At 41.0% G+C, this 26,813-nt stretch overlaps 1 protein-coding gene across 7 annotated transcripts in view; it reads left to right on the forward strand.

Annotated features, from left to right (window-relative positions):
* Positions 1-26,813, forward strand: part of ADGRG2 (adhesion G protein-coupled receptor G2) — a 72,468-nt gene that overhangs the window by 15,616 nt on the left and 30,039 nt on the right. For 6 of the 7 annotated variants that reach the window (XM_077343112.1, XM_077343118.1, XM_077343113.1 and 3 more), the window contains 8 exons: positions 13,943-13,996; positions 17,126-17,173; positions 18,523-18,579; positions 20,286-20,356; positions 20,897-20,973; positions 23,141-23,180; positions 23,308-23,342; positions 25,557-25,654. In XM_077343112.1, the coding sequence (XP_077199227.1) occupies positions 13,943-13,996; positions 17,126-17,173; positions 18,523-18,579; positions 20,286-20,356; positions 20,897-20,973; positions 23,141-23,180; positions 23,308-23,342; positions 25,557-25,654 (480 nt within the window). The remainder of the gene's footprint in view (positions 1-13,942; positions 13,997-17,125; positions 17,174-18,522; positions 18,580-20,285; positions 20,357-20,896; positions 20,974-23,140; positions 23,181-23,307; positions 23,343-25,556; positions 25,655-26,813) is intronic. The other variant, XM_077343117.1, reaches the window with a different exon arrangement.

Consider the following 26,813-nt stretch of genomic DNA (forward strand, 5'->3'; position numbering starts at 1 on the left):
CCATTGTGTATGATTTCAACAATGCCACTGCCAACCAAATCGATGAGCAAAAAGCCACTCTGTCCTGTCTCTTCCCTGGGTTACTTAAAATTTATATATCCTTTATATAAACTATATCCTTTTGTTTTATTTAAGTCGAGGACTAGGATAGTAATCTGAAAACGTACCTAAAAATGAAACCTACCAAACTAATAGTGATTATCTTATGCAGAATTAATCTACCCTAAAGGCCATGGGTTTCAATTAAACTGGAGTAATTCTGCATAGGTTGGCACTGTTAAAAATTAGAAAATATTCTGTAAATATTTTTGATTCAGCACCCGTGTTTGAATCAGAAGAACTTCTTTCTATTTTGTTGGTGGAACCAAAGTAACTTTAAGCCTCAGGTGTCTTTCTTTGTACAATTGTGCACATATAATTAGGAAGGTCATAGAAATATGCGCACACAGCTCTCAAATATGAATGTGAATGTATTTAGCTACTTGTAGTTAGTATTCAAGAGGTCTTGTAGGACAGGACCAAGAAGCGTATCTCCCCTGCCTGGATGGGGTGCAAGTTAAACCTATACCAGCGGCCAGGAATTTGGGGGTGATCTTTGATGCCTCCCTGTCTAAGGAGGCACAGATCACAAAAGTAGCCCGAACTGCATTTTTCTATCTGTGCCAAACACAACTACTAGCGCCTTACCTGTCCACGGAACACTTGGCCACAATGATCCATGCAATGGTCAATTCCAGATTAGACTTCTGAAACTCACTCTACACGGGCCTACCCTTGTCCCTGGTCTGTAAATTACAGCTGGTGCAGAATGCAGCTGCATAGGTCCTCACAAGGTAATCTTGGAAGGCCCATAACCAGCTTATGCAGAGAGAGATGCATTGGTTGCCGGTTAGGAACGGCAGGGGGGCCCAGGTCAACTGGATGTTTCCATTAGCCTGCGGTTGTCCCCTTGTTACAGGGAAAAACGCTGGCCCCTCCCAGTCCTCACAAAGGTCGAGAGAGTCTGTCCTGCGTGCCTCCTGGATAGCAACAGCAATTTGTGACCTGCCCCCATCCTGTACTGGGCACAGAGCAGAGGGAGCGGCTGAGTAAAGAGGAGGATGGATTTCTTTTAACAGAAAATTACCCGGATCTCTGTCTATGGAGCCCAGAGTCTGGCTGACTTTCTCCCAGGTCAGCAAAATAGACATTGGAGCACGAGGTTCTGATTTCAGCTCCTTCCCGATTTTTTCCCAATCATCTGCCTTAATGGACCCCTGGGGGGGGGGTACCAGGGACACTGACAATTAATTTCCCTAATTAACTCTTGGAGGTCCTTTACCCAAACTGCCTGCCTCGTGCATTCTTTAATGGCCTGTCCTAACTCTTTCACATGACTTTTCTGTTCTGCACGTAAAGAATTCCCCATACATACCTGAAGAGTGTACAATGCAGACTTCCCGTCTGGGCAAGCAGGGGGACCTTCAGATGAACAACACTGGGATCTAATGACTTCACAATCACTAGAAGAAAAGAGCTCTTGGGATCCGTGACACACTAGATATTGTGTGGCACCAGATGAAAGAAGAACTCCGGGATCTGAAGAACGTCCTATATCGCGTCGCGGCCACCACCTGTGGGCTTGAGGCCAGAGAGAACACACGAACCAGGCAGTTGGGGTAAAAAGCCTGTCGAACACATGGCCCAGCTTTATTTATACAGAGGTAGAGAAAGAACATTCCTGAGGAGCGTGTGTGCACCCAATTGGTCAGTTCATGCAAAACCCCTAGCAAGAGATCAGTGGACATTCCACGACCTTATATGGCAAAAAGCCAAAGCCTAATTAACCTGGAGTGCAATCCCAGGTTCAGCCATTAAGGGTTTGCCAACCTCCCGGCCTGGTCGAAACCAGGACTACAGGTTAGCTTCTGGATCAAATTCAAGGTTTTAGTTTTGACCTTTAAGGCTATACGTGGCCTGGGTCCTACCTATCTGCAGGACCACTTATCTCCTTATGACCCCCACAGGGCTCTGCGCTCTGTGGGTATGAATCTGCTGGTTATCCCAGGGCCTCAGGAAGTACATCTACCCTCGACCAGGGCCAAGGCCTTTTTGGTCCTGGCCCTCACCTGGTAGAATGAACTGAGGGCCCTGACAGAACTCTCTGGGTTCTGCAGGGCCTGCAAGAGGGAGCTGTTCCACCAGGCATTTGGTTAAGGCTGGGCTGAGACTGGGGTAACAAGATTGGGTCCCCCCCTTGTTTTCTTCTATTATTGGTTCCCCCCTGGGTGAATATCACCTGAGGTCAACCATTGGACATGAAACTGGGAATGGGAGAGTTGAGGCACTGGGGTACGGAGGAGTAGGGCATATGTTTACCATCATAAATGCTGCTTTAAGTTGTTTTAAATTGTATTTGGGAAATTGTTGGGGTTAGTTTTAATTTGGTTGTTTTAATGTAAACTGTCATGAGCCGGCCAGGCTGAGAGTGGCAGTATATAAGTCAAATAAAAAAATAAAAATAAAATAAAAGTTGTCAACCCTAGACTAAAGTCTAAATGTTTTATGAAGTCTCAACTCTTTCTCTACTCTTTTGCAGCTGTATGGTAAGAAGAAATAGTTAGCAGTCCTAGTTTTGTGCATATTCCAAGTTAGCAGAGCATTTGTTAATCAGTTGGTTCAATGAGTCCTGATCATTGGCTCTGACAAACATTTCATTTTTGGAAATTAATACTATCAGAATTAGGACATCTTAGATCTAAAGAGAGGACAAAGGAACATCTTTGTCAGTTTATATTTTTAATTGGCAAGAATAAGAGCAAGAGTGAGGGATTTGTGAGTTGACTGATGATATAGTTTGGGAAGTAAGTTCCACTGGACCCAGTGAAATTTACTCCCTAATAAAAGTGCTCAGGATTAGGTTGTACATTTTAGAAATCTGTAGAAAGTTGTGCCATATTGGAAAGAAAAGTAGTGAATTTAAGAGAACTTTGCATGCACCTGTTAACTGCTTAAAATGGGCACAAAGATACATACTGTGGTTTGTAGTACATATTTGTATTTCTGTTGTGTTCTTTGAGTATTTGGGCACTCATATATAAATACAGTACAGGCAGAGGAACTAGAGGTCAAATTGCCAACGTACGCTGGATCATGGAGAAAGCTAGGGAGTTCCAGAACATCTACTTCTGCTTCATTGACTATGCTAAAGCCTTTGATTGTGTGGAGCACAACAAATTGTGGCATGTTCTTAAAGAGATGGGAATACCAGAGCTTCTTATCTGTCTCTTGAGAAACCTATATGCAGGTCAAGAAGAAACAGTGAGAACCAGGCATGGAATCACTGATTGGTTCAAAATTGAGAAAGGAGTTCAGCAAGGCTGTATACTGTTGCCTTGTCTATTTAACTTGTATGCGGAGCACAACACAAAGGTGGGGTTAGATGAGTCACAAATTGGGATTAAGATTGCAGGAAGAAATATCAGATATGCAGCTGATACCACTCTAATGGCAGAAAGTGAAGAGGAACTAAAGAGCCTCTTGATGCGGGTGAAGGAGGAGAATGCAAAAGTTGGCTTGAAACTCAACATCTAGAAAACAAAGATCATGGCATCTGGCCCTCTCAGTTCCTGGCAGATGGGGAAGAAATGGATGTAGTGACAGATTTTATTTTCCTGGGCTCCAAGATCACTGCAGATGGGGACTGCAGCAAAGAAATTAAAAGATGCTTGCTCCTGGGAAGGAAAGCTATGGCAAATCTAGACAGCATCCTAAAAAGCAGAGACATCACCCTGCCAACAAAAGTGCGTCTAGTCAGGGCTATGGTGTTCCCAGTTGCAATGTATGGCTGTGAAAGTTGGACTATAGGGAAGGCTGAGCATCAAAGAATTAAGGCTTTTGAACTCTGGTGCTGGAGAAGACTCTTGCGAGTCCCTTGGACTGCAAGGTGGACAAACCGGTCAGTCCTAGAGGAGATCAGCCCTGACTGCTCTTTAGAAGGCCAGATCCTGAAGATGAAATTCAAATACTTTGGCCATCTCATGAAAAAGAATGACTCCCTGGAGAAGAGTCTAATGCTGGGAGCGATTGAGGGCAAAAGAAGAAGGGGACGACAGAGAATGAGGTGGCTGGATGGAGTCACTGAAGCAGTTGGTGCGAGCTTAAATGGATTCCAGGGAAAGATAGAAGACAAGAAGGCCTGAAGGATCATTGTCCATGGGGTCGCGATGGGTCGGACATGACTTCGCAACTAACAACAACAATATAAATATTAGATAATCTCTGCTGCATCTCACTCTCATACTTCCTCCAATTGTCTCTACTATGTGTCATGTTTTCAATCTTTATCTATGGGTCCACTCTTATATATGATTTATTTATATTAAGCACACAATGCTGGAAGTTGCCTGTGTTATCTTCCTCTCTAGAAATTACGAAATTCCATATTTATCTATTTATTTCTCAAATTTATATGCTACCCATTCCCTGGAGGCTCAGAGTGGCTCACAATGATTTATAATTTACAGTGGTTACAACAATTTAAAACATTTAAAACTTATAATTTACTTTTAAAACCATTCAAGTTGACTGTTATTTCTCTATCAGAGAATAAAGGGAATAAAAGTGCTTTGTTAGTGTGATCATAGAGTGCACATTCAGTTGTTTTCAACTGTCCAGACATTCTTCGTAAGTTCTTTGTCTACGTAGGAGGCCAGCTCGTTGATAGTAGTTTAAATGGATGTTATATTTGATATATTCTTTAGAAGAATGACTATACATGGGGACAATGTGACTCAACAAATTGTCTTTGCTGATTCACATAGCTGAAGAAGCTCAAATTTGACCTTTTGCTTTTCCCCCTCATCTCATTGTTCATTTAATTTCTTTTGATATTGGAGTCGTTATCTAAAAATCCACCTGTAAAAAAAGTATGATGCACACTAATTCACCTCGCCCAATTCTTTGTCATGAAAGCAAGTGGAGATTGTTTCCATGTTTACTCCATCTGTACATTCATATGGAGGATTCCTAATAAATAATCCTGACTGGTTAGTTTTGACTGATTCAGTTTCTGTGGTCAAAAACAATTGGGCCAAGTGAATCAGTGTGCATCATACTGCATACAAAAACTCCATCTCAAGTTTTTGGTTTTGCAAAAGTTTTTTGCATTCTTTTAAAATTGATCTTGGAATATTTGACTGTTAGTAGAACTGCTGCTTTCCTCTGCAGTATTAGCTTAGTTCTCTTTTTTTCATAAGCATTAGTGTTACAAATATTTAATTACAATTCATAGAATAGTAGGCAGTCCAAGGAAAATTAGATTAATTTTCTTTGTTGAGAATGCTTTAGAAACTGACAATATGGAAAGTTGTTTGCTTAGAAATTTGTTTGTTTATTTATTCATGTATTCATGTATTCATGTATTCATTCATTCATTCATTCATTATATATATATCGCCCTCCCTGGGGGGCTCAGGGCGGTTTACATAATAACATAATAACAATACATGGAACAGTCTATAAAACATGTGAATAACCGTACAATAATAACTGATAATTGTAAACTTAACAGTATAGTGGTATAACCAATAAACAATACAACAGTGCAACAATACAAACAGCTCCAGAGTATATAGGTTTTATTTCAGAGGATGAGTCTCTCAGTTAAGTTACCTTCCATTCAGTTGTCAAGCAAATATAGTTCCGAACTATTTCCAAGTTTATGGAGGGAGCTTCCTTGCTACCATCTGGCTTGCATGACTCACTCAGGCCTGGCTGCTTCCTACTGTTTGACAGCAGACACTTCACAAAAGTCAGTGTTGTGTAATGCTCAGAGTTTCATACTAGGATCTGGAAAACTTGGTTTTGAAACCCTATTCTGCCTTTGAAAATTGCTGGATGACCTTGGGCCAGTCAAACCTTCTTAACCTAATGGACCTCAGGGTTGTTTCTGTGAAGATAAAATGGACTACAACAGAATGTTGTGAAGTGCTTTAGGTCCCCATTGTGGTGAAAGGCAGGGCATAAGTTAATAAATAATAATAGCCTAGAGGGCAAATAAAAGGTTGCTTGGTGGGTAGAAAGGAGAGAAGGAAAAAGAAATAGGTGGGTTGCCAGGAGAAGGGGAATAAATGAAAAAAAAAATACATGAGAAAGCACAGTTCCCCAGGAGGAGGGAAAGCTGAAGACTAGGGATGAGCATGAACCAGCTCACAAGCTTTATGACAAATGTTGGCCAATTTATAGTGCGCAAAGTGAAATTCGTGGCAGGTCAACCAAAACAGACTTTCCAGATGTTCATGGATATTTGTGCTGGTTTGTGAAATGGTAAATTTTCTGACAGATTATTTCCTCTCATTCTAATTTTTTACCAAACTTCAAAGCAACATAACTTAGAGGTAATGTAGAAGAGCATCCAGGGGAGGCTCCCTGTGATTTTGATGTCTCTAACTTGCACAGAATCTGTTCTGTACATTCCTTAACCTCCTGAGCTCATGCCTGTCAAAATGGTAGTTGGTAATTTCTTCAAAAAGTACCCCTTCTGGGGGGAGGGGTGTAACTTGGTCCCCATAAATGCAGTATTCCCCAAACATGGGGGGCAGAGAGAGGAGCATCAGCCCAATATCTATTTGATGTCTCTAGTTTACATAGGATCCATCCTCCTGGGTTACAAACCTCAAGAACTGAACCAGGTCATTAGGCTATGATGGTTCACGGTTTGTGTTCAATCCATGAACAATGAACTGAACCAAACTGCATTTTCCTGGGTTGTGCCCACCCTACTGAAGATTCGGCAATGTTGAAAGTTTATAGCAACTTTCATGGAATGAAAATAGTGGGGCAAGGAAAAATAAGATGCCCCCTGCACATCCTTATGATGTGATCCTTATGCTTCAAACATATATACTAAAAACACAGCTATCTAATAATTTAGGTCAATTTTTTCTAACATTGCCATCCGCTCTCAATTTCTTTTTAAAATGTGAGTGCACAGTATGACGAACACTATAAATATTACATTATATTCTATAACCAAAGAGGTGGAATAAAGAGGGCCCATGATGAAAAATAATCCTGTTAGTACATACCTATTAGGCTGATACATACCTTCTAATAGATCATGGGGAAAAATTGTTCTGGCAGATGAAAGTTGCAATTGATAGCTTAATATTTTTATTCCACAAACCTTTCTTATCAAAATTTTCAGGGTGCTTTTTCAGATAATTTAAAATGTCTTAATAAAATTTAAATATTAGAATTTCATCATTTTGTTTCTAGGCAATAATTATGAAATTTTGTAATGTGATGTGCAAATCTGGTCAAAATAAATATCACTTTTCCTTTCTGCTACCCCCCACTCACTGATGATCTGAAGTCCACCTGTACCCAATTGATAAAAATCACAGTTGTCCTTTCTCAATATAGTTCATGTGTTCTCCCTATGGGTAGGAGAGTGCCATGGCTCATATGTTTGCTGCCGGGGTTAGGAAGAAGAAAACACTGGTGTAATCTAAACCGGGACATACCTCCTATATCTAGTACCCAGCAGAGATATTAGTACTGATCTCACAAGACATGGATCTTTAAATTGAACTACATGCTACATATTTTCTGGTAGCAAGGAAATGGTAGCAAGGAAAGAGACTAACCTTCAATTTGCCGAAAAGCCAAGTTCTTCTAGCAAACGGGGAAAGTGGCATCTTTTAAATTTCTGTTGTGCAACTATTAAAGTCAAAGTGTCTGTTAAAGAAATATGGACAGCCCAAGTGCTATTTATAAAATTAACCATGGTGAGTGCAGAACCCTTTGGGATGAATAATACAAAATTATATGTTTTTCCAATAATGACTACATTTACCCTTTGGTGGAGTATTTTAGGGGTTTTTTTAACATGGAAACTGGCAGAAATAATTAAGTGATGAAGAAAACATGTGTGAATAGGCCTGAGAAACAATTTGCAACTATTTTAGAAATATTCTGTATAGAAATATATTGCCCATTGTTGGTTTAAAATTCAAATTATAATAAAGTAGTGAGGTATTGATGATTGGCCAAGTATTGCAAACTTGACTCCCACTTAAAAAGAAGAAGAAGAAGAAGAGTTGGTTCTTATATGCCGCTTTTCCCTACCCGAAGGAGGCTCAAAGCGGCTTACAGTCGCCTTCCCATTCCTCTCCCATTCCTTCCCATTCCACACGCACACACAGCCCTCCACCTCTTCTGCATTAATATTTTCTTTTAGAATTTAAGTAGATTTCAGAACTCCGAGTTACATTTTTTTCCATAAGAGACTCATGAAGAATCAGGAAAACAGCCCTCAAAAGGATCTGGAAAGATGCTAATCACTTGTTGAGTTGTCTTGGTGAATTGAAGTTCTTTGGAACAAATAGTTTTTGTTGGTAGCCATGGAACACAGAATCTTTTCCTAGATCTCCTGAAAAGTCTAGGCTTTTATTTTTAATTTTTTGCACAAAAATGAGCAATGCCATTTTAAGAAGATCTTAACTTAGTATGCCACAGGATATTGTACTTAGATGTCTAGTGACAGGCACAAGGTAAACTAGTCTATTGTGGCAGGGAATTCTGTTGTACCACAAGTGTGAAAATAATCCAGTTTTGCGCATTTAACTTGAATAGTACAAATATACCGCCCAAAAATGCATTATTAATTGGTAACTACCATTCCCCTTAAGGGAGTTACATGATTGCTACATGTGCTAAAATTGGGGTTGTGTAAGTGTTAATTAGGGGGGGGAGTAGATTAGTCAGGGAAGTGTAACTTGTAAGTGTGTGTAATAACATGAAAGGTGTGCAGCTGCTCCTCCCCAACTACTGAGTTTTTTGCATCCTTTTTAGTTTGTGATTGCATCCTGCTGTAGACTTAAGAAATGATTGACAGGATAACACCTGAGCACTGACCTCTGGCCTCAGGTGACATATAATTATTGTGTGTCACTTCTGAGGGTGAGTTATTACAATTTAACAAAAAAATGGACATTAAGTGTTCTGAACATACAACATACATAAAAAATATAACTCAAGAAGACTTCAACATATAGTAACATACTATATACACCATGTTACTTTCTGTACCCAGTTGTCATTTCTTGGTAGTGATTTCCATGATTGTTACAGCACTTACTTTGCTGCTGTGATAATTGAAACTGGTCTGTCAAGAACTGGTGGCTATACTTGTGCAAACTGTTTCATATGAGACCTTCTGAGAATGCATGCTCCAGGAGCATCACACAGAAATAGACTGATCTCAGTCCTGCAGAGAAATGAGTATTTGTGTGTGTGTGTGTGTCACAAAATCTCTGAGCTAAAGATATATATGGAAATCACTGGTCCAGGTCATTTTAGTGATTTCCTGGAATGGTAACACAAAGCCAGGACTCCTAGTTATTATGACCCTGCTTCCCAAACAATCTGTGTTGTTGTCTTCTTGGTGTGCTGCCCAGCATCATTTTTAGTCATCTTGTTTTTCTTTGATCCCCAAATTTCCCAGGCAGCGGAATTCTCCCTTCCAATTAAATCCAATTGAGTGAGTCTCCTCTGGCTCTGGGGAGGGCGGTTCCTGGCTGGTGCAAGCCTGACTTAGGGTTTGCCATAGCTGCAGGTTGGCTGCTGTGGGAGTGGGGCAGAAGCTCTGCATGGCTGGGAGCACTTTGTCCAGGGGCTCGTAGAACTGGACCAGCCTGATCCAATTTGCTTGAAATGTGGAGAGTCTTCGGGCAGCTCTAACTGCCCTGCTACTGTGGTGTCATTTGGTTAAAAAACAAACACTCCACTCCCCCCTGAAAAAAGTCCTCCAGACAAAGTTTGTTCTTTAATTCTGGCGATAGGAAAGGGAGGTTTTCTTCAAAGGAACCTTACTCGTATTGTGAAAGGAAATAACAAAAAGGCCATAAAAAGGAAAGATGGCAAATGCAGAGTTTTCAGTGGAGAGGTACAAATTCCATCAGTCAGTCACAAAACAAATTAGGACAGGGGTTATTGTTTAAAGCTGCTGGCCTGCCAGCACTCTCCTGCTAGGTTGCTGCTAACTGCCATTTATCCCCATACGAAGAGAGAACTGTTCTCGTACTAAGGGATACCTGGCTTGTTTGGGGGTTTTTTTTGGGGGGGGGAATCTGTAATAATTAACGTCTTTGGTCCATTTGTAAAAAATCGTCTTTGAAACATTGGGGAGGATCTTTAGATTAGAAGGAGGACTAGGTTCTCTGCAAATCCGGTGTCATTGTCTTTATATACAGCTGCCTCAGAGCCTCAAATAGATTCTTCATTGAGAATGGTCCTGAATCTCTTTAATCTGAACAAACCACACAAAAATGAATCCCAAGCTGGCAATGACAGGTACAAATTTAGGATTTACACTACAAATTTATCCCCTAAATCCTGCATGTGAAGTTATAATTAAATTTTTCTCTACATAAACCTCTATGCATATGTTGTAGTCTTCATATATGCAGATTGCCATAGAGAAATAGTCAATTCTTCATTTTCTTCCAGAAAACAAACAGCTCCTGTGAGTATTTCATAAGTCATTTAAGATTCTGAGATCGGGTTGCCAGCTCTGAGTTAGAAATACCTGGAGATTTGGGAGTGGGGGGGCACAGAACCTGGGGTTTTGGAGGACAGGGCTCTCAGCAGGGTATAATGCCATAGAGCAGTAGTCCCCAACCTTTTTATCACTGGGGACCGGTCAATGCTTGACAATTTTACTGAGGCCTGGGGCGGGGTAGTCTTTGGCCGAGGTGTGTCGCCACCACTTGAGCCCCTGCTCCACTTGCTTTCCTGCTGGTGCCCCTGATTTCCCGCTGCCTGCTGGGGGGTGGTGCCAGCAGCAGCTGCGCAGTGCTATGCCGAGGGGGAGCCCCAGCCATGGCGGCCGTTGGAGAGAACAAAAGGTGAGCTGGTGGCAGAGTGGCAGGGCAGCCCCTGAGGCAGCAGCCGGGGAGGAGGACGAGGAGGAGCTGCGGCCCAGTACCGACTGATCTACGGACGGGTAACAGTCTCTGGACTGGGAGTTGGGGACCACTGCCATAGAGTACATTGTCCAAAGCAGCCATTTTCTTCAGGGGAATTGATCACCTGGAGGTAACTGTAATGTGGGAACTCTCCAGGTGCCACATGGAGGTTGACAATTCTATTCTGAGATGAACAAGCCGCTAATGCTAGCAAGCCTTTTGTGCCTTAAGAATGAGAAAAATTTGGAATGGGCCTTTTAAGCTTGTTCAAACAAAGTAAAACAAGCAACACACCAAGGTATTTCCTTGTATAGAATTTACATTTAAATAACTAACTTTGCAGACATTGATCCTGATATATTGGATCTGGGACTTTCTGTCTGGTTACAAAGACTTTGCCTAGCTTAGATACATCTGTCAAATGCAAACAGAGAATATATATTAATTTCAGTCATGCTATTTCTCATATTCTTGAAAACTGCCTTCTCCTTAAAGTACTTAAGTTACTAGGTTCGATACATTGTATTTAATGATAAACAAACAGTTCCCTAGAGACAAGTCTCCAAATCTAGAACTATGTGACACAGAAGAATGTATAAGGGAAGGAATACGTATAAGGAATTTTGAAATCTATATGACAGGCGGTTCCAGTTACTGTGCCTGCTGTGTATGATTTTGTTAAGAAATGAAAAAACAACTTAGCTTTGGATCATTTGGACTCTTATGCATGAAGGCAATTAATTTGCAGTCCAACTTTATGCAGAGTTATTCCAGTCCAAGTTAATTTTTATAGACTGGAGTAACTCTGCATAAGATTACCCAGTTAATCCTTTACATTGAGATAGGTATGGCAGTAAAAAATCTTCAAACAGTTATTTTGTGCTTTGTGTGTGCTTTAGCTGCAAAGTATGCTTATAAACCACAAGGGAATGATCATAACCTGGCTTCATATCTCTCAATTGTATCTAGTCTGTTCTCTTAGAATAACTGGCTGAGCAGGTCCTGATTGTATTATTGTGCATTAAAGGATTACAGCTTCAATATGCCAAAAACCAGTCATACAGAGTAGTGAAAAGAGGAAGAATGAAGGGTTTGATATTTGATACTGATTTCCCATTAGGTTGCAGAGTAGGAATAAAACACAAAGACTACCTTCAGGTTTATTTTTAACACAAAATGGGATTTTGCTATATATTCTTTTAGAACATTGTTTGGTTCGTGACACTACTAACACAATATGAATCTTATTTGTGGTTGGATACAAGAGGAAACAGAAGGAAAGAGAATTGCCAGAAACAAAGGGGTGTCGGCATGTTTAGCTGCAACCCTAAAAATGTTTTCTGGAAGTGAGCCACATTGGGACTTTCTTCTTGGATTGGTCCCATTGACCGATTATGCATGGGCAGGGAAGGGCAGGCTGGTGCCTGCACAACAGTGGGGCTAATTCCCACTTGTGCATGACGCTGGTGCAAGTCTGGGCTCCCTCCTGACCCTGGCCCACTTTTGGGCCTCTGATGGTCTGTGGCAAAGGAACATGGATTCTTCCACATTCTCTTTTTTGCTGTGGCAGCCATCAGAGGCCTAGCCAGGCCAGGCCTGTTCATACCTCCCCCCTACCTATGGTGCTCCTGCAGGGACACAAAACACTCCTTTTGGCTTTGAGGTGCTGCAGAGCCTAATGGGGTGTTTCTATAACCCTCATGATGGCAGGATAGTGGCATGCCACTTTCCCATCATCCTGTGGTGGAACCCCCACTCTCCTCCCTTCTGCTGCTGCTGCGAGGTGCAGTGGGTCCTTCCTACCCCAGAGTCGCTTTGCACTTTTTGATTGGGCCTCACCCGATTGGCTAGAACTCTTGTCTGTCCTGGTGAGGGCTCAATCGGAAGGTGCTTCGTGCCTTCCGATTGGGTCCTCCCCTGGACTGGCCCCACCCAATCTCTGCCCATTTAGTCCCTAACCAAATATGTATACCACGCCTTGAGCGGTTTAAAGATTTGTTAAATATATATTCCTAAACTCTACACATCTGGGGAGGCAAGTTTTATACAGTGGAAACACCAGAGCGTGTATAAGTCAAATTTGTATAAAGAATGCAAATGAATGCAAGATCCACAGTGGCATTGATCTCAGCGGACTTAGTAAAATATAGCTCTACTTTTATCATTTCCCCACTAGCAATATTGTAGATTTATTTTACTAATATTAAATATGGTAGAATAGTTATTGAAGGATATTTGCTTTTTAATCTGAGGTAAGAAAGCTACTAGCTGGTTTCTCCATCTCCTAGTTTGAAACATCATATTTTTATTACTGCTATAGTATTACATTGTTTATATGTATGGCAAACTTTTCTGTTTTTTAATACTGTGGAGTTCCAGATATATTCAGGATTTTCTTTGTATATGTTGGTATTTTTAAAAAATAGTTCAGTGTTGCCCTCTTGTGGTGAATACTGCTTCCAAACAAGGGTGCTTTTTTGGGGGGGGGGGGAGAGAGATTTCACATGATGGTTTTTCCCATTCACAATATGCTATTTCCCAGACCTGCACTGCATTCTTTCAGAAAAGATCAGAGTATTCTAAGCATATTACCATGTGGTCTGGAAGGAACTGTATACATTTTCCTGTGGTGCAGTAGTAACATTGATTCAATTTTCCAGATTTTGTGTGTGTGTGTCATGCCACTAGCTTTAAAAACAAAACAAAACAGAAAACAGTAATTTGCTACAATTTTACAGCACTTTAGGTGACAAGTATTCTTGGCAACTGTGGCAACCTTAACCCCCCCTCCCTTATTGGGGAGTACATATGGAAGAGGAGGAAAATGTGTGTTAAATTTCCTTATGTGGAAAATCCATTCACCAGTGTGCATGTTCTTGCATTCGCAGTGGCAACGAGAGAAATGTGGAGAATTCTTGTTGAGGGGAAGCTGAAAGGCTATTGTCATTAAAACATTTTCATTTAGCCTAACAAATTTATTGTTCATTCTACAGCCAATGCTAAAAAAGGCCGGTTAGGATTGCAAGCAAATCCAGTAACCACCCCAGGTAAGACAACAGCTGTCTCTTTTTGTTGTTAAGTTTAAAAAATAAAACAGTGGCTTTGGGCCCAGAAGCACTTAGAAAAATTGGTGGAGTGTATATTTTTTTCTTGAAGATACTTTTCCGACCTTTTAACAGTGACACCTTTGGGAGCACTGAAAAAGAGCTCCTGTTATTCCCCCCCTCTCTCATGGAATGAGTTAAATGCTTTAAAGACATGATTCTACACAAATTGTATGGCATTCAGTTTTTGGCAGACTGTCAGGGAATTGGAGGGGGGGTTGGGAACAAGGTAGTCAACATCACACCAATATGCAACAGCACTTCTGGGGCAAAATGGGAAGTGAGGGCTCCTGTAACCTTGTTGAGCTGCAGGGGAGGGAAATGAGGGCTCAGGATGCCCCCCCCCCCAGTGCTCATTTTTTCCCCTCTTTGTGAAATGGTTTAAGACACAGTTTACTCACTCAAAATCTGGAGCAGAAAAATTATGTCATTCCATAATGATAATTCCTATGAATATTGTAGACATATACAACATATTTTAAAGGATATATTTATTGTTTACATGTAAATAATGCTGGGAACAACTAATCTGTTAAAATAATATGTTATCGAACAGTTCAATTTTTCAGTGTTGTAAAGTATAATTGAAACAGGCTGGTAGCCCTATTGTGGTTATATGAATCTGTTTCTATTCAAATAACGTTTTCTGTTGTCTACTACAAAATTTCTTTTAATTTCAACTTTTAAAAAATCATTGCTTTTTCCATGGGAACCTATGGGAAGATTTCAATTGTTACCTTTTCTAGTTCATAAAATATTGATCAAAGATCTATGAGGGTACCGTTGCATATCTGGTGAAATCACTCAAAACAAAAGAGTAGTGAGCAAGTTGATATGATACGATAACATTTATTGTATATAGCCAAGGGCCATTACAAAGCATAATTAAAACAATATGGTACAAATACGAATAAAACAATATTCCTCCAGTATTGCATACATAAAATTGTAAGAATGGGCTACTGAGTTATAATAAGAAAAAAAAGGTGGAGACTCCTGTCAAAATGCTTTTGGCTCGGATCTTCCTGGCGGCCAGAGCAAAAAGTGCCACCCTATATGAGATTTAGGGGTCAACATCTGATAACAGATACTCAACTTTGTCAAAATCAGTAGTGAGCAAGTCAGTAGTTGCTACTTGACCTTCTGTTGCAACAGACTTTCTTTGTAGATTTGAGCAGAGTTCCTGCTCTGGTGCAACTTCTCCTGAAGTGCACAGAAGGGATTATGATAGTCCACTGGAATTGTTTTTCCTTTGAAAAGCAAATTCACATGTGGCATCACAGCCTGCTTATAAACACTTCACAGTTTTAAAAAGACATTGTTCTGATGCTTGGAATAGAGGATGCTACTTGAAAGGACTTGTTCGAGAGGGAGCAGTATAGAAATTGAAATATAAATAAAAAGAACATCTAAAGGCTTTCAGTGCTCACAAAATGAGTTTTATGGCTCTTTGGAAGGAGATAAACTTTTCAACTATTAGCTGGCTCAAGCTGTTTAAAAAAATATGTATTTCAAAATGAAGTTAGTCTTGCGGCACCTTAAAGAATAACAAAACTTTTATTCTAGCATAAACTTTCATGGGCTGGACCTGCTTGTTCAGATGCTATAATTTTGCATTAACTTTATGAAAATGCCGAAAAGAGTCAAGGAGTCATGAAATGCAGGAAGTAGAGATGAAATGTAATTATGCAATATTCAAGATCTAATTGGGGAAAATGCAGAAACCGCTCATTGTACTAACCTAGTTAGCACCCATAATAGGTGGGAAGCCACATATTTTATTATTTGTTTGTTTGTTTATTTGTTTATTGTATTTATATACTGCCCTCCCCTGAGGCTCAGGGCAGTTTACATAAAATGTAAAAAACAGTACATGGAACTCAGCTTTTCACAATAACAATAACATTAAACTATAACAGAGTTAATAGAGTATAACAATGCAAACAGGTCCAGAGCAGAACACATAGGTGGATTTCTGGGAAGGAGAGAGCAGGGGTCCTGTTGATGTTGCTGGTTACTTGGTCTCAACCAAAAGCCTGGTGGAAGAGCCCCATTTTGTAGGCCCCGTAGAAATATTTTTGCTCCACCAGGGCCCTGTTCTCCTCTGGGAGCTCATTCCACCAAGTGGGGGCCAGGACAGAGAAACTCTGGGCCTTGTTGAGGCCAGGCAGGCTTCTGTAGGGCCAGGGATCATTATCCGGTTGGTGGTGGCGGAGCGTAAAGCTCTTTGAGGGCCATAGGCAAGGAGGCGGTCCCTCAGGTCCCTCAGGGCTCTGACCGCATATGGTTTTAAAGGTGATTACCAGAACCTTTAGCCTGATCAGGAATTCAACTGGTAACCACTGTAGTTAGTAGAGAATGGGCTGAATGTGGGCTCTCCATGGTGTTGCTGTGAGGACCCTGGCTGCTGCATTCTGGACCAGCTGTAGTTTCCAGCAGGCTTGCCTACCTCAGTAGAAGAGATAGTATGGCCACTGTGAGTGGCAAATCACCACTGTATAGTTGAATGGAAACCCCTGTCCAGTTGTAGCCAACTTACGGCAACCCATTTGGGTTTTCAAGGTGAGACATGAATAGTGATGATTTGCCATTGCCTGCATCTGTATGGTACTCTGGAGTCTGGACTTTCTTGGTCTCCCATCTAAGTACTAACTAGGGTTGCCCAAGATCCTTCGTCTAAAAGGATTCAATTTTTTAAAAGTATGACTATATTAATCAATCATGTGACTTCCTCCATTTCACAGGTGTTAGCGGAACACAATAAAAAAACTGGTCATTATTTTTGCCCAATTAGCCTTTTACATCATTTCATTCTGCATATTACTTGTCAGGTTTTATTTAGTCATCCTACAAGAGAAATGCTTGCAAAATGAATGCCTGCATATAGCATCTGAAGTAGACTCTAGTCTAGCAAAGTTTCTGCTGGAGTAAAGTTTTATTAGTCTGCAGAATATGCCTCTTTAGTTGCATTGTAACAAACTATCCCTTTAGAAAATCCAGTCACTTCTAAGTATATAACTTCTTCTATTTTTCATTTCATTAGAATTTAAAAAATAATTTATTTATTTACAGCGGATTCATCCATTGTCACTTTTCTCACCTACTCCAACAGTGCTACAGGCAAGACTTCATAAATATTTATCATACATAGTGGGTTTATTTTAAAATTATTTCCCTTCTTCATTTTGCCATTCATATTACTTTTATACTTTTTCTCCTTTCAGTTCAGCTTCATTTGAAACTATGCTTTCTGCAAAAATTTATATGTATACATATTGTGTATAGCTAGTTGCTTTTATATATATAGTTTTAATAAAACACCAAGGCCGCTATGGTTTTGCCTACATGGACAATCTCTGCAGCATAATTTCTCAAACTGTGGACCAAACTAGACATGTGTTGTGGCTGCCACAAGGATGCCATCACCTTTTAAAAGTCACTTTAAAATGCTGCAGTTTAGCAGACTGAGGCAATCCCTCCACAACATAAATTGCTGAAATGGCCACCCCCCACCCATGCAATTTCGGCACTTGAAAAGATGTAGTCCTGTGCTGTGCTGTGCCTTACCCCTTGCAACTTTAGACTATGAATGCTATGTGCCCCAGTGGAGAAAAGTTACAGGTATCCATGCAATGGATGTTTTCTCTGTTAGACAAATATAGGTAAGGCCTATTTACATGCTGTCTGGCCCTTCTATCCATCCATGGTTCTGAGCTGGCGGGAGAAACAAGGAAGATGGAAATGTTGCTGTGTGTGAGTCTGTGGTAAAAATCCAGATGTGACACCAATGTGTCAGGCAACACTCTGGAACCCCCCCCCCCCCCCAAAAAAAAATCTATGATAAATCCAGGAGCATTGCCTAATGTCCTGGTGTCATATCTGGGGATTTCCCCAGTGATGTCAATGAATCATGTGACATCATTTCTACCTTTGCCTTGCCTCCAAAGCTTTTGCATATGCCAGGGAGCTCTGGTAGAAAAAGACTGCCAAAATGGTCCATGGATGGGGGGTGCTTAGGCCTCTCTGCACCGCAGCCCAGATTTTGACCTGAGTTCCCTGAGGCAGTTTACCTTTAACAGCAATCACCCAACTCCATAACTCAGGAGTGCCTGAGCTTTAGTTCTGTTTCTTATAATATGTGAACAAATTTTCCTGTTTGCAGTTCATCAGTATTTTTGTTTGCAATCAGGACTTTTATGTTACCTATATTTTAATTACATTCGGGTTGTATAAACTCTCCCACTGTTTTTTTGAGTGCTGTGTTATTTAATGTAAGATTTATATCCATTTATTCTGTTGCATAAGAACTGATATGTTTGTCTGATGTTGAAAGTGGAAGGGCATTGCTGACATTTGATGCCATTATATTATTGACTGCATTATTATATTATAGTATGTTATTGATGTTACTATTTTAAAATACAAACTTTCCCTATAAGTGTTTAAATTTAACTAATGCGTTCTTGCAGGAACGGAATTTCCAGAAAATAATACGTGCAACTTAGAAGCCCTGTGTAAAGACTCAAGTTAGTGTATTTTCCTTATTTATTTTCATTTTAGCTTGTAGGATGGTTTTTGAAGATGAAAGAATATTTCTTGAGCAACTGTTGAATTAGGAAATTGTATAGTAGGGCAATATTTAATTTAAATACATAAAATCACTAATAACATATTAATGATACTTAATCTTGCAACACTTTTTCATGTTTCATTAAGGAAACAGTTTATGATGGTTTATTACTTCTCATGCCACATATAAATTTAAAGTTGTAATACTGGTTGTAATACTGTACTTAAGCTACACATTGATGAATATAAAACAAAATAGTAAATATTGCACAATTAAAAAAAATTCTGTGCCTGTGTTTTTAATCTTTTAAAAAAGAGAAAATCCTCAAAATTTAGCAACTAGATAGAATTGCAAGGAAGAGAATATATCAATGTGTATATTCATATTTGGTTCCTGCTACTGTGGGGAGAGCCTCTTGTGGCGCAGAGTGGTAAGGCAGCAATCATGCAGTCTGAAGCTCTGCCCATGAGGCTGGGAGTTCCATCCCAGCAGCCGGCTCAAGGTTGACTCAGCCTTCCATCCTTCCGAGGTCGGTAAAATGAGTACCCAGATTGCTGGGGGGTAAACGGTAATGACTGGGGAAGGCCCTGGCAAACCACCCCGTATTGAGTCTGCCAAGAAAACGCTAGGGGGCATCACCCCAAGGGTCAGACCTGACCCAGTGCTTGCACAGGGATACCTTTACCTTTTACCTTACTGTGGGGAGATACTGTCATGTATCTTGTATGATTAGGCTTAATTTGGTGTTTTCATATACTACTAAGTTCACGTTGTATACAGTAACTGCTCCCCACTTTAATTTATTTCTGATGTTGTATACTTCAAGTGTAAGCCTGCTGCATTATGAAATCTGGGGTTTAATTTACTTAACATTAGTCTTGCCTTTTAGATATATAGTTCAGATTATTCAAAATGCTCTTTGTCACATTGACGATAAATGTCAACCTTTGTAAATTACCATTTCCTGAATTAGGAAAACATGTTTCATTTTTTATGAATAATGTTATGAAGCCCCCAAACTGCTTCTGTACAAAGAACAGAGGATAGAATAGTCATCAAACAAGGAAGCTGACAGTGCCATCCTAAGCAGAGTTATGTTCTTCTAAGCCCCTAAATCAGTGGTCCCCAACACGCGGGCCGCGGCCTTGGCGAAGGCCTTGGCGCCAGGCTGCAGCTCCCTCTTCCCGCCCCCCCGAAGCGAGAAGCTCGCCAGGCCGCGAGCAAATTGGCTGCTGAAGCAGCCGATTAGCTCGCGGCACGGCAAGCTTCTTGTTTCGGGAGAGGGGGGGAGAGAAGCTTGCCGAGCCGCAAGCTAATCGGCCGCTTTGGCGGCCGATTTGCTGGCGGCCCGGAGGGGCTGGGAGAGGGAGCCATGGCTGCCGGCATGGCGGTGGCACAAACGTGCATGCGCGGACTGCCGTGCACGCGCGTTTGCGCTGGGGTTGCCGCACATGCGCGGGGGCCCGGGCCGTCCTCTCCCACCACTCCGGAGAAGCGGTCCCTGGCAACCGGAAGGTTGCGGACCACTGCCCTAAATCAATTGGGGTCTAAAGGTGCAACACTTTTTAGCATAGCACGGTAAAGGCCGTAAGCAGAAGGAAACGTTTATTTTGTTATACCAGGACATTTTAAAAAATGAATGTGATTCTATTTCCTTTTCAGTCTTCTACACAGGCACTGTGAAATTTCAGACCGGTGAAAACAGCACAGATGATTCCTTTAAACTAAAAGTGGTAAGAATTTTTATTGTGATAAATTACATTGTTGTCATGTTTGGACTGTGACTAACTTTAGAGTTACAACTAAACTCTGTTGGAGGTTAGGCACTGGAAATATTGTAAAATAGAACTGTAAAAGAAAGGTTAAAGAGTGCTGACTGTTGTACTCCACCATGAAAAGTATGTTTAAACAAGGAAGGAGTCATCAGGAAGGTTTCTTTGAGTCCTTTAGGTCATTGGAAGGAAGGGTAGCTGACATTAAGTTGGGGGGGCAGGCAATCAGGCAGTGAGTCCGAGTGGAAGGTTATCACCTCTTGTTATTGACTGCTTTCATTTCTTTCTCTTCCCATTGTTGCTATCTGCTTTGCCATCACCCTTAGACCCTGTTTCCACTCATCACATTTGCTGCACTCTTAATGCTAGTGTATCATGTTTTTCACTATAAGAAGGCCAGGTATACATTGCCATAATATTGAGTATATACTGCTTGATAGCATGTTTGTAAAATATTAGAAATATATAATTTATTATTACTTGTTTTTTTAATTTCCCTAGCACTTTTCCAGAGACAACTCCAGTGAGGTAACGAGGCTCCAGATGCCATTTATTCAGCCTTCCTTTCAGGATCCAAGGTAAGCGTTTTTATAGCTTATTATTTGTAGTTTATTGTATTTTGCATCATTTTGAAATCAACTGGAATAATCTGATTAAATGCTATCAGAATAATTCACCATACATTTCCATGTTTACTTTCTAACCATATATGTGTATGTTTCCTCAATCTTAACATGAATTAGACAGAGATTTAAGATTGGACTGGCTTCCAACGACATTTCCTGTAGGCAGAACATATTTCTGCTAGTGGACACGGAAGGGCCATATTTGTTCCACCCACCTCCTTTGCTCCCATCACTCTGTGGGTCATAGCAGGCTTTAGCAGGAGTGGGGTAAAGATCGGAAAGATTGCTATTACAAGTTATGCCCTCCTTGCACTAAATCTGTATGGAACAATATTAGGAAAGTGAATTATTAAAACCATTTGCTTGCTTGATACAAGATTAATTGGAAATTTTCTCAGAAGGCAGTAAAGAATGGCAAGCAATGTAAAAATTGTAGGAACTATTCGGCTCCACTTCCTAGTGATACTTGATTATGCACAAACATACAGACTATGAACTACCATCGTGACAGTGGGAATATAAAGCAAAAGTTAATTCCGTTAAATTAGTAAACTGTGTCACAACATCTTAACCTTAAGGTTTCGGTAATCACCTTTAAGGCCATACGCAGTCTGGGCTCAGTGTATCTGAGAGACTGCCTCCCTGCCTATACCCCCAGAAGAGCTCTACGCTCCGCCACCTCCAACTGGCTGCGGATCCCTGGCCCCAAAGAGGCACATCGGACCTCAACAAGGGCCAGGGCCTTTTCAGTCCTGGCCCCCACCTGGTGGAACGAGCTCCCCGAAGAGATCAGGGCTCTGCCGGAACTTCCACAATTCCGCAGGGCCTGCAAAAAGGAGCTCTTCCACCAGGCATTTGGTGGGGCCGACTGAGCCATAACATCTGCAGGTCTGAGAGACCGAATCTACCAAGGGAGTGTCAAAGTTATTGTTGTTGAAATACTGTTTTAGTTCTAGTTGGTATGTTATTGTTATTATATTGTTGTATTGTTATATTGATACTGATACTGTTCCATGTAAATGTTCCAAAATGTTTTCTGTAAACCGTCCAGAGCCATAGGGAAGGGCAGTATAAAAATCTAAACAAACAAAAATAAACATCTAAATGCAGCCATATTATTATATTATTATTTGGATGTTGTGACACAGTTTACTAATTTAACAGAATTACTTTATATTCCCACTGTCATGATGAAGAGTGCTTAGTCTGAGGAAGAGTGCTTGCACTCGAAAGCTCACGCCTTGAATAAATCTTTGTTGGTCTTAAAGGTGCTACTGGACTCTGATTTTGTTGTGCTAAATTCCTAGGTTTCTTTTTTTAAGTAAGTCACTAGCTCTTTTCCTTGCAAAGATATGCTTTTGCATGATGTAAAGCCAGCATGGTGCTGTGGTTGTGAACAGTTAAGACCAGCAGCCTGTAATATAGAGAACCAGGTTTGATGCAGCCTAGAGACTTATTTTTTTTAAATACAATAGCTGAGAATTCAGAAAACCTGATATACCTATTGTTACCCTGATGTATCACTATAACAATATGCTTGTGCTGGTGTTCTTTTAAGTTCTTCTGATCATGGTGGTGTTGGGGAAGAAGTGACTGTTGAGTTGACATAGTCAGGGGAAATGGCTGCCATGTGAGCCAGATGATCCCATTTTCCCCACCCACACTGTAGCCATTGAAGCTTTACTGCAATCTTTCTGAAAACTCTAGAGTAAAGTAGGTTTGAAAAAACTGGAGAAAAGTGGGGAACTCCCCAGAAATGCACAAATGTACCATGCTTACCAAAAGCAATTGAACTAGGGTCAGATAGTGTTAAAGACATGAGACTTACAATTAAGTGTAGCCAATTGAGTGTAGCCAATTGCAGCAGGTTATACCTGGAAAGCATTGCACATCTTGAATGGCAGATTGCTCTCCTCTCCCCTTATTACTGTACAATAAAGTTACATGGGATCCACTGCAGTTCACTTAAAAATACCACCAGACATTTTGAGGGGCACTTATACAGATGCCAGCAGCTGAGTGACATCATCTTTGGCTCACTGCTGCATTGGCTTATGGGACTGTTTGCTAATGAACATGAAATACAAAATTTCTGGTTTTGCTTTTTTTTTTTTTTTAGAATTTCAGATTTCAACAATACCCTTCAGACATTAAGTGAGGTAAGCTATTGGGGATGGTTGAATTTAATTATGGATTCTCAAAAATAAACCTAATTTTGGATTATTAAATATACACTAAATATCCATTTTGATGAAATAATTATATTTGAATTTTATTTTCTTGTAGTTATCTTTCATGCAATGTGGTGCAGAAAACCAAAGGTTTGTCCATTTCAAAAATAATTGCACTTATCTTTATGATTCAGTATCTCTGCTGTATGTATTAGAAGATCTGATTCAGATTTACGTATTTAAGTTGGGTCGCCATGTTAGACTGTCTACAGCAGTAGAAAAGAGCAAGAGTCCACGATAGACACTAACAAAATTTGTGGCAGGTATGAGTTTTTGTGAGTCACTGCTCACTTCTTCAGATATAGCTAGAATATGAGTACATCTGTCCTTATATCTTGGAGAATGAAGTGATTTCAGACGCCAAATAACAATAGCAGGCAAATGACAGCAGCAGGTGAAAATAACAAGTATGATTGGATTGGCTATGATATGCAGAGGGGGAGTAGGTGTGGAGAAACTAGTACTGGTAATAAGACAGGAAACCTAGGTCTTGATTCAGTCCAGGAGGATGCATTGTCTTCAGCTTCATTTTTAGTTACAATTCAGCAGTCTGTCTTTCTAATCTCCATTTGAAATTACTTTTTGAGAGAATTGAGAGAAGTTGGCATCTTAGTTTGTTGCAGGCCTTGGTACTGGAGTCCATATTGCTGTTAAATACTTTATAATTGTGGGTGAAAAGTTGTTTTAGGTTTGCAAAGTCTTCTCGGGAGCATCACCTAATTCACAGACAGCTTGAAAAAAATGGTTCCTGCTTGCACCTTTCTTTTACTTGCACCCCTTAATTCCAGCATTCTGTGTCCTCAGCCACTTCCCTCCCTTCGCCCTGAGATACTGGAAGTTAATTTTTTAAAAATAACCCAGGTTATCACGTTACAACACTGTTGCATTCTAATACACAAGACTTCTTTTTTAATACATAGAAAGCAGCGGGACGCTCCAGGGAGGAGGGGGGCAGGGCACTCCAAGGATGCTGCCGGTTCTCCCTGCCCTCTCCCTAAACTGGAAGGCGGATACTGAGGCTGGCAATGGAGGAGGGCGGTGAGCTTTTGTGCTACAGGCCGCTGCTGAGATCCCTGTGCCCTCGAGCGTGCCAGGTGCAGGAGCCCCCTTTCTATTCTGAAATCAATCTTGCCACTTCCCTGCCAAAGAGGGCTGGTTGTATGGGGCTAGTTGCATGAGGGGTGTGTGTATCTGTCTGTCCAAATCCACTCGGAAGCATGCTGTCATGCCCCCAGCAGCCTCCTGCCACTTTCTCTGTTTCAAGGTATTAACAAAAATAATAGCCAGTATCTTGGGGGGGGGGAGCACAGAATGCTGGAATGAGGGGACACAATTAAAAGAAAGGGGCAAGCAGGCACCATTTTTTTTCAAGCCATCTATGAATTAGGTGATGTTCCTGAGAAGTCTTTTTATGGGGAGAGTGAGATGCACAGCAGATGGAAGAGGGGGATGATTGGGCACATTTTCCACAGGAGGGGGAGGTCACAGAATGGAATGAATGGGCACAATGAAAAGAAAGGGGCAAGCAGGCACCGTTTTGCCCCCCCCCCACCAAATAATTATTAGAAAAGGGGAAGGGAGCAAAGCATCATGGGAAGCTACCTCTGACTCTCAATGTGGAAAACATATGGTGAATTTCAGCCTGGGAAACAAGGGGAGGAAAGCCCAAATGCGGAAAGCAAATTTCAACTTGCAGTATCCAATGGAAATCCAAAACGAGGCTAAAAGAAGGTAAGTCTCCCAATGCGGTAATGGTCAGTGACTCATGAAAGCTCATACCCTGCCACAAATTTTGTTAGTCTTGAAGGTGCTACAAGACTCTTGCTCATATTTATTTAAGAACTGTTATTCCATCTTTGTGGGAGGGAAGCTGGCATGGTATAGCACAGTCACATCAGATCTCAGAAGCTAAGCAGGGTTGGTGCTTGGAAGGAAGACCACCAAGGAAGGCTCCCCTGATGAAGGCAATGGCAGACTACCTCTGCTTCTCATTTGCCTTGAGGGCCCCTTGCTGGGCTTGCTGTTAGTAAACTGCAGCTGCCTTACGTGATGTTTCAGTCTCTACAGAAATCCCCATAAGTACTGTAATTACCTATGGTAATAACTTGCATGAATGTTTGCCATTCTTTAAAATGGAGGTGGTTTTCCTTAACCCATTGGTGTTTTTTCTAGTAAGTAGCAATTCAGTTTGCTATGTGCTTGTATAACTGATCAAATAGTTATACAGATGCTGACATCTGTAACATTTAAAGAAAATTATATATTTATATGTGGGATTTACATTTATTTTCCCTCCCATTATAGTACGTCACATTGCAGTTTCATAGTAAAGCTGGGCAGAAGAGTAAACATAAGCAGGGTACTGGCATATTTACCAGACAAAGCATTTGTAGACCCAATCGGTAAGTAGTCCTTGAATATTCAATATGTACCTCTTGATGTGGAGACACTGTGTATTAGCCAAGTCTTCTATGCATCCAAATTTCAGTACTCAATGCTAAGAATTGAAACAGAAGATTATGTTGTTAACTCTACGGCAATAAAAAGCCCCCAGGAATCATCACATTTAGGATTGTTTTTACTTGGGTTGGCATGCCAACCTCTTTTAGTTAACCTTAGAATCATAGAATCATAGAGTTGGAAGGGGCCATACAGGCCATCTAGTCCAACCCCCTGCTCAACGCAGGATCAGCCCTAACCATCCTAAAGCATCCAAGAAAAGTGTGTATCCAACCTTTGCTTGAAGACTTCCAGTGAGGGGGAGCTCACCACCTCCTTAGGCAGCCTATTCCACTGCTGAACTACTCTGACTGTGAAATTTTTTTTCCTGATATCTAGCCTATATCGTTGTACTTGAGGTTTAAGCCCATTACTGCGTGTCTTCTCCTCTGCAGCCAACAGAAACAGCACCCTGCCCTCCTCCAAGTGACAACCTTTCAAATACTTAAAGAGGGCTATCATGTCCCCTCTCAACCTCCTTTTCTCCAGGCTGAACATTCCCAAGTCCCTCAACCTATCTTCATAGGGCTTGGTCCCTTGGCCCCAGATCATCTTTGTCACTCTCCTCTGTACCCTTTCAATTTTATCTACGTCCTTCTTGAAGTGAGGCCTCCAGAACTGCACACAGTACTCCAGGTGTGGTCTGACCAGTGCTGTATACAATGGGACTATGACATCTTGTGATTTTGATGTGATGCCTCTGTTGATATAGCCCAAAATGGCATTCGCCTTTTTTACCGCTGCATCACACTGCCTGCTCATGTTTAGTTTACAATCCACAAGTACTCCAAGGTCTCGTTCACACACAGTGTTACCTAGAAGCGTATCCCCCATCCAGTAGGTATGCTTTTCATTTTTCTGACCCAGATGCAGAACTTTACACTTATCTTTATTAAACTGCATCATGTTCTCATTTGCCCATTTTTCCATTGTGTTCAGATCTCGTTGAACTCTGTCTCTATCTTCCGGAGTATTTGCCAGTCCTCCCAATTTGGTGTCATCTGCAAACTTGATGAGTAGTCCCTCCACCCCCTCATCTAGATCATTAATAAATACGTTAAA

This window comes from Paroedura picta, chromosome 6, assembly GCF_049243985.1.
Source record: "Paroedura picta isolate Pp20150507F chromosome 6, Ppicta_v3.0, whole genome shotgun sequence".
NCBI classification, from domain to species: Eukaryota; Metazoa; Chordata; class Lepidosauria; order Squamata; family Gekkonidae; genus Paroedura; species Paroedura picta.